Consider the following 8,737-nt stretch of genomic DNA (forward strand, 5'->3'; position numbering starts at 1 on the left):
TATATATATGTGTGTGTGTGTGTGTGTCTGTGTGTGTATATATATATTTTTTTTTTTTTTTAATGGAACCAAGTTTATTGGGAGAAGCCAGTCCTGGAAAAGGTACAGCTAGGGTTCTAGGAGCAGGCAGTGTCCAGAGCTTACTTTTCATGTTACAGTCAGGAGTAGTTTAACATCCAAACTAATTAAAGTCTAATTGTTCATGTGTGGAGGCCCACATGGCCATAGCAACATGGGCACAGGGGATGTGCTCCCCACAACAGGAATGTCAGATATCTACTAGTATTGTGTGCTGCATGGGGGGGCGGGGGAAGGCTATATTTTTTAAAATATGTCTTTATTGATCTTTAGAGAGAGGAAGTGAGAAAGATAGAAACATCAGTGGGAGAGAAGCATTGATAAGCTGCCTCCTGCATGCCCCCTACTGGGGATCAAGCCTGCAACCCAGGCATGTGCCCTGATCTGGAATTGAACCGTGACCTCCTGGTTCATAGGTAGATGCTCAACCACTGAGCCACGCCGGCTGGGCTGTAAGTTATTTTTTAAATTTATATTACCACAAACTAACAATTGGTGTATTAGCAATGACAAATGAACAAAAAGGACAGTATTGTTTGCTTTTTTAAATGTTAAGCTTCAAATTACAAATGTTATAAATTATTGTAAATTTAGCTGAAAACCCGGGCATGCCTATTTTGAAGAAAATTTTATTTTATTTTTTATTTTTGGTTTGGTTACACCTACTAGCATTGAACAGAGTTTGCACTTTAGAAATTAAAGAACCGGCAAGTGTACTGGAGAAAATGCTAAATGAAAAACAAAAACAAGCCCTAACTGGTTTGGCTGAGTGGATAGAACTTTGGCCTGAGGACTGACTGGTCCTGGGTTCAATTCCGCTCAAGGGCACATGCCTGGGTTGTGGCCCAATCCCCAGTAGAGGGTGTGCAGGAGGCAGCTGATCAACGCTTCTCTCTCATCATGGATGCTTCTCTCTCTCTCTCTCTCTCTCTCTCTCTCTCTCCCTTCCTCTCTGAAGTCAATAAAAAAATTTTTAAAAAAATAAAGACAAAAACAAAACAGTATAATTAACCAAGATCTCCTGGAGGTACATCTAGGGTCTTTCTTAAATTAGCTTAAGAAAACATTTCAAATAAGCCTGTTGCTGTCCAATGTATCAGGAACAAAGTATCTGATTAACTATAGTGCCCAAACTGACTTATAACATAGGCTCTTCCTCCCAATAACAGTATGGCAAACTTAATTTTAAAAAAATAATGCAGTGTTTGTGAAGAACTTAAGACACGTTGACATTACTAGACATCCTGGACAGAAGCAAAACTCAGAGCTGCTTCGGTGCTTTCACACACTTCCCCCTCCGGAAGCCTACGCGCAGCGCACCCGCACCATGGCCCAGGTGGAACCTCTCACGTGGCTCCCTGCACAGCATTTTCACTACTTTGAATCACTTTCCCAGTTTCCGGCTTAGCCATTAGTAGTCACTGGGAGGGCAAGTCACTGCTCTGCATGTTTTTCTTTTCCATAAAACGAAACGGTGTGGAGGACCCCAGGACGCTTTGATTCCAATCATGTCTACTGGGTACCATCAAAGGCTTTCACCGTGGACCGTGCGGACAGGCGGACACACGGGCTTTCCCCACCGCTCATTCCGGAGTCCAGGCCTCGTTCCTCTTCAGTCCCAATTCCTTTGAGGAACAGCAAAGGGAGTTCCTTTAACGAAAGCCAGCGCCCCTTTGTCCCGGGACGCGGCTCGGAGAAGGTTTGAGGCGTCAGTTGGCGGACCCCTCCCGCCCGCCAAGCGCTGTCCCGCGCGGCAGCCGCCAACAGGCGCGTGCTCGGGGCGCCGGGACCGCGAGGCGCGCGCCCGCCCGGCCACGGGCCCCGGGAAGGCGCGGGACCAGGGCGCGTGCCCGGACCGCGGCGGGAGGAAGTGGGGGCCGCGCGGATGGGCGGAAGGCGCGGGTGGGGGAAGGGCGCCGTCCCTCCCGGAACTCGATCGGGAAGAGGGGGTGGGCCTGGAGGAGAGGCTTCCGGTAGCGCAAAGGGTGTCGGGAGAGGCTTCCCGCAAACCTTCTCTGGCCTCTTGAGGGGCCACCGTTGCCGCGGTTTCGGCTTCCACGATCTGCGTTCGGGCTAAACGGCCACGGCGGCCCCCAGTGCCGTTTCCCTTGTGCCTGGCTCTGTCCCTAGTCGCTCCCAGGCGCCCGCCCGGGTTCTGGCAGCGGCCGCGGCCGACATGTTGTGAGGCGGCGGCGTGGTGTCCGAAGGATGGTTTGGCCGAGGCGGCGGCAACGGCTGCTGGCGGCGGCGGCCGCGGCGGCTCCGGCTCGTTAGTGCCCAGCCCGCGGTGTGTCCGCCGGGCGCCGCAGCGAAGCCTGTGTCCCTGGACCTGCCTGTGCTCCGGCGCCGCTGGGGACCGGTTGGGCGACAGCGCCCTCCTCTCCGGGGCTACACGGAGGTGGTTCCTGGTGCTCAAACCCCTCACCACCTCACTTTCCCTTCCCGACCCGGGCAGCGCTGCCCCCACATCCTCAGCCCCCCGACTTCCCTCCCGACCTCGCCCTCCGGCGCCAGCCCTGCCCCCTTGGTTTTCTGCGCCCTCTTCGCACAGCGCCCCCGGACCGCTCCGAGGGCGGCCTTTTGAAAAACCTTTGTGGAGGAGTGAGTGAACCAGAGCCGGGGAGCTGTCTGAGGGCGAGGCGGCGCGCGAGGTAGGCAGAGACGATGGCTTCCTCCTCCGGCAACGATGACGATCTGACTATCCCCAGAGCTGCGATCAATAAGATGATCAAAGAGACTCTCCCCAATGTCCGGGTGGCCAACGATGCCCGGGAGCTGGTGGTGAACTGCTGCACTGAATTCATTCACCTGATCTCTTCGGAAGCCAATGAGATTTGCAACAAGTCGGAGAAGAAGACCATCTCTCCGGAGCATGTCATTCAAGGTGAGTGTGTTCCGGGTGGGATTTTTTTTGTTGTTTAAACGACAGTCGCGTGACCCGTTCACGTCAAAGCCCTCATTCCCCTTCCCTGCCCGGTCCCGGAGACATGAAAAGGCCACGCGGGCATGGGGGTAGCCGGAGCCTCGGACAGTCCCTAGGTCGTGCTCGCGTGGTGCTTTTCATCCAGCGAGTGCAGGTGAGGATGGCAGGCATTTGGGCCAGCTAGCATGCATTCCCAAAGGCGAGGTGTTAGTCTCGGTTTCCATACCACCGGGGAAGCCGAGGCAAGAAGGAGAAGTTCGCCTGCCCAGAGTGGAGCCTAGACAATGACAACTGAGAAATCGCCGGCCTAAAGCGAAACGGAGATCAGCAGATCGTGACAACGGAGAAAGGGACCCAGCAAATGAAAATTCAGGCAGGAACCTCAAGTATGAGTGGGGGCAGCACCCCTTCCCACCGATCTCTTTACTAGTCTAGAGGAAAAGTTGAATTTTCTAGCCGCAGGAGTAAAAGAATTCTTCACACGAATGTGTTCAACGCTGTGAAGTTTATTGGTGGTGAATGGAAGAGTGTATTTCCTGCTTTAAAACTTTTTTGATGGTCCTACCATTAATCAAGAAGTTACCAAAGAAATCCAGTTCTATTCTGAAAGAAAAGAGTGAATATTCTTCCCCTCCCCCTTTTCTTTCTTTCTCTCTTACTTTTCTTTAGTTTCCCTTCTTTAGAGTTTCCTTTGTTCTATGAAGATAAGTTTTTAAATCTTGTATTAATAGATTGTAAGAGATGTTTTTCATGGAACATTTCCCTATTCTTTCCTGCTGCCATTACTATTTAAATGTATATACTTAAGCTTTTATTGAACAGCACTTCTGAAAGTTTCAACAATTTCTTTTCTCTTAAATTGGAAAGTAATAGGGATTTGAGAGACCATATTCTGATTATTTGTTTCAGGGATGGAGAGACATATTTACTGGTCATAGTGTGTTGGGAAGTACTTACATATACTCTTATGCAAAAGTTGGGTTCAATTTGAGGTGATAGCTTGCCCCTTATAATCAGTTAAAATCCTATCAATTTCTTGATTGCTTTTGAAGTCAGAAAAAAAGTAATAAGTTTAATGGTTCATTTTAATCATTTTGGTAGGCAAGTGGCTCACCCCTTACCGCCTCTGCCATTTCACTTAGATATATCTTACATTCCTAAATAAACAGTGCTGACAGAAAGTATAAAAAATGTATCTACTGTGACTTACCTAACTTTCCAGTTAGTCTGTAAAAACGCACTTAAAACACCATTTGGTAGGCAAGTGGCTCACCCCTAACTGCCTCTGCCATTTTATTGTTATAATTTCACTTTTTAAAGGGTGACTTTCCTGTTATTCTGAAGTAGAGAACACATCTGCTCATATTTCCCATATCCAATATTTTACTGTCAATATTGACAAAAGGATTAAATGATTCATTTTTGGTCCTTAATGATGTGTGGGAGGTAGATTTAAAATATACTCTGCCATTTTCACTTTAGTACATAAGGAGAAAATAGATCCCTAGGAAAAAGCATATTCCATTTTTAAGCTACAATTTTTTTCCATTTGTTTGGTGTGCTGGATACCCTTGGCAAGTAAAGGGAAAGTCAAATTGTCTATATTTCCTCTTGTGTTTTTATTTTTTATTGTATGTGCAGTTGTCAGAAGTCCTTCACAAAATTATCCAACACATAAAAAAGAAAAAGGATCTTTTATCAACATTGCCTTTCTAATGAAAATTGCAAAAAAATTTTAAAGGATCTCCCTAAACATTTGTTTACACCATAGAAGTGGGGATCATTCCAAAAATCTAATAACACATTACAGTCTCTTCTTGGGTAGAGTTTATTCTTTTCTAGGATATATTTAGATTTCTGATTGACATGATGGAATAAAAGTGCAGCTGTAGCAAGCAGTATGTTAAATGCCCCAACTTTGGAATATGATAAATTCGATTTACCATATAAGTCAGAAAGTTCCAATGAAAACATTTTCCTTTGCATACTGAATATGATGTATTAATTTTTTAAAAATCATGTATGGACCTGTTATATAGTCTTATAAATTTACCTATTTTTTCTTGTAACATTGACATTGTTTAGTGGATAAGGACCTACCATTTTTGCCCCAAATTCTCCCCAGTTAGATGTTTAGATTTTACACATTTATAATCTCACTAGTGGCCCGGTCCACGAAATTCGTGCACAGGGGTGAGGGGGTGGGGGGAGAGGTGTCCCTCAGCCTGGCCTGCACCCTCTCCAATCTGGGACCCCTCAGGGGATGCCCGACTGCCGGTTTAGGCCCGATCCCTGTTTAAACCGGTAGTCGGACATCCCTCTCGCAATCTGGGACCACTGGCTCCTAACCACTCACCTGCCTGCCTGCCTGATCGCCCCTAACCACTCTGCCTGCTGCCCTGATCTCCCTCAACTGCCCCCACCCTGCTGGCCTGCTCACCCCTAACTGCCTCTGCCTTGGCCCACCACCATGGCTTTGTCCGGAAGGATGTCCGGAAGGTCTCCTGGTCTAATTAGCATATTACCCTTTTATTAGTATAAATATTAGTCTCAGATTTCTTAATCATTTTAAATATATATTTTTTGTCTTAAGTGGTTACTTTTTTTTTTAAAGAAACATTTGATGTGTATATATTTTAGGTGTTTTAAGTGCGTTTTTACAGACTAACTGGAAAGTTAGGTTAAGTCACAGTAGATACATTTTTCACACTTTCTGTCAGCACTGTTTATTTAGGAATGTAAGATATATCTAAGTGAAATAATAATGTACATTTTAAAGTAGTGTAATTGTTTAAGTTTGGAATTTTAATAAGTTTAATGAACTAGACTGCTTCAGGACATCTCACTTGTTCACTTGCCACTTTGCTTGAGTCAGTTCTGTAATATTCAAGTAAAAATTGAAGTAATTTTATTGCCAGTAAATATGTGAAATACTATAACTTAAAATACTAAAACTATAAAGTTATATTAAAATATTTTTCTAAATGTCTTGCTTATTTTGAGTTTAAGAAAGTAGACTTTATATTGAAGATCACAGATACACAAATAGAGGGAGTTCTAAGATGCTCGTCATATTCCATTGCTGGTTTCAATGAACACATTCTTCAATGAGTTCTAACATGTTCTGTTACATTATGGAAAGAATTGACATTGAGAGTCAAGAGCTGCAAGTTCTACACTGGAAAGTTTTTTACCTTAGGCAAATTTGTTAAATGTTTCCCCATTTATGTATAAATAATACTTAATAGTTTCAGGTATAACTTGCAGTTATTGAGAATTAGTCAAGGTTGAGAACCTTATATGAAATATGCTACAATAAGTAATAATTTTAAAAATTCATGTAGTGTTTCTGATCTTCTCTCTCTCTCTCTCTCTCTCTCTCTCTCTATATATATATATATATACATATATAAAAGGCTAATATTCATAGTGTCCCCTCGGGAGTTCAATCACTCGCTATGATGTGCGCTGACCACCAAGGGGCGGCGCGTAACGAAGGCCCTGGCCGGCAGCTGGAAGGCCTCTATTGGCCCTGATTGCCGGCTAGGCCTAGGGACCCTACCCCGTGCATGAATTCCATGCACCGGGCCTCTAGTTAAAATATAAAGCTGAAAGTCTGTTAATGTTTAACCTTACATCATACCTTTTGTAAACCCAGAGTATAAGAATATTTTAAGTGATACTATTTTCTTTCTGCATTTTTAATCTCTTGCTGCATTTTTTTCACATTTATGAGAATAGTAACTGAAAGTAGTAAAAGATTGAAAAAGTCTTTGAGGATTTGCTTCTTCAGCAATTGAGTTTCTGTAAGCTATCTATGTTAGGTGCCTTTTTAAAAATTCTAGTCCCTCTCATACTGGTACTTTTCTGTGGGTTTTTATTGTTGTTGTTGTTTGTTTGTTTTTAACCCTCCCCTGAGGATATTTTTTCCATTGATTTTTCAGAGTGGAAGGGGCGGGGGGGGGGGGGGGGGGGGGGTGGAGAACATTGATGTGAGAGAGACACATTGATTGGTTGCCTCCTGCACACACCCCAGCAGGGCTGGGGATCCAACCAGAACTTGGAGTGGAGGTACATCCCCTTGACTGGGAATGGAACCCACAACCCTTCCAACCACAGGCCAATGCTCTAACCACTGAGCTACCAGCCAGGGTTCATTCATACTGGTACTTTTGTAAAAGACAATAAAAATGGATCACTAGAAAAATAAGAAAAAAAGGTATAAATAAAAATTTATTTTTTGTTGTTAAATTCAATAGACAGAATTACTCTGTCAAATTGCTATAAAGGTTCTTTTTTTCCCTTTTGTTGAGATATAATTGACTACAACATTGTATAGTTTAAGTTGTACAATGTAATGATTTGATATATGTATATATTGTGAAATGATTACCACAATTAGGTTAGTTAACACATCTATCACCACATAAAGTTACAGTTTTGCTATGAAGTTTCTTAAATGCTTACTAGTACTTTGATTTTCCATACTTAACTCATCACAGACCATTACAAGCAATTCTGACATAAGTGTATGGACTACACTTTGAGTAGCTTTGCTCTAAAGTCTAAACCACAGTCTATTTTGGAAAGTAGATGTGAAGTAGTTTTGAAATCAGAGGATCTGAGTAATTGCAGAGAAGTTGTAATAATAATGAACATGAGAATGATATTGTATTGCCTAAATTATCATCCATGCAGATATTTTTTTCCAAAGAGACAACATGTAATTTGCATTGCACAGTTTATCCCATAATCAGTACTTTTTCAAGTTAAGATTTTATTATCTTTCTTAAAATTGATATATGTTTTGTTTTACTTCTGTGACCCAGCAATTACTTTTGAATACTACTATGTACTTGGCACTGTGCTAGATACTGCTAAGGATATAAAGGTGAATGATATTTAATTCCTGCTCTGCCATCATTCTCATTGTCCCAGATTTCCAGGAGTTATGATACCATCGAGGACATGGTTCTTAAGGGTCTTCAGAGCCGAAACCGGTTTGGCTCAGTGGATAGAGCGTCGCCTGCGGACTGAAAGGTCCCAGGTTCGATTCCGGTCAAGGGCATGTACCTTGGTTGCAGGCATATCCCCAATAGGAGATGTGCAGGAGGCAGCTGATGGATGTTTCTCTCTCATCGATGTTTCTAACTCTCTCTCTCCCTTCCTCTCTGTAAAAAATCAATAAAATATATTTTTTTTAAAAAAAGGGTCTTCAGAAACCTTGCCTTGCTTATGAGCCAAAATGTCACTTTGGCTATATCCTTTTAATGTATTTTAAGTGAATTACATTACACAGACACTCCTCCCCCCAACATACAAACAAAATAAAATACAGAAATTAGAGAATGTTATGATATTTTTTAATGAAAAACATGATTATGTTGTGAAGTATAAAGTAATTCAAACAAATTTTTGTTAAAATTAAACTTCAATATTATTGGTGGTGGAAGTTTTTACTTTTTATTCTAAGTGGGTATCTTATTAATATATGTCTTTCAAATTGAAAAGTTTGCTAAGTGATTTTTCCCCCTCTAATATACCATGTATTTTTCTGGGTATAGTTTTAAGATAAATGACAGAGGGTAGTAACCAGACCTCTGAGGAACAAATGATATGTGTGTTTTACCCACAATTTTTTTAAAGATGATTATTTTTTGGATATTACTCTGAAATCCTTAGAGCCAGGACCATTAACATTCCATAAAGTCCCTTAGTACATATTAGAAAATGATA

General features: G+C 42.7%; 1 protein-coding gene across 1 annotated transcript in view; it reads left to right on the forward strand.

Moving 5' to 3' along the window:
• The first annotated feature begins 2,386 nt into the window (after nucleotides 1-2,386).
• Nucleotides 2,387-8,737, forward strand: part of DR1 (down-regulator of transcription 1) — a 22,632-nt gene continuing 16,281 nt past the window's right edge. Inside the window, exon 1 of the mRNA XM_006093201.3 lies at nucleotides 2,387-2,962. Coding sequence (XP_006093263.1) covers nucleotides 2,743-2,962 — 220 coding nt within the window. The 5' untranslated portion in view covers nucleotides 2,387-2,742. The remainder of the gene's footprint in view (nucleotides 2,963-8,737) is intronic.

Source organism: Myotis lucifugus, unplaced genomic scaffold (assembly GCF_000147115.1).
Source record: "Myotis lucifugus unplaced genomic scaffold, Myoluc2.0 scaffold_110, whole genome shotgun sequence".
In the NCBI taxonomy this organism is placed as follows: domain Eukaryota; kingdom Metazoa; phylum Chordata; class Mammalia; order Chiroptera; family Vespertilionidae; genus Myotis; species Myotis lucifugus.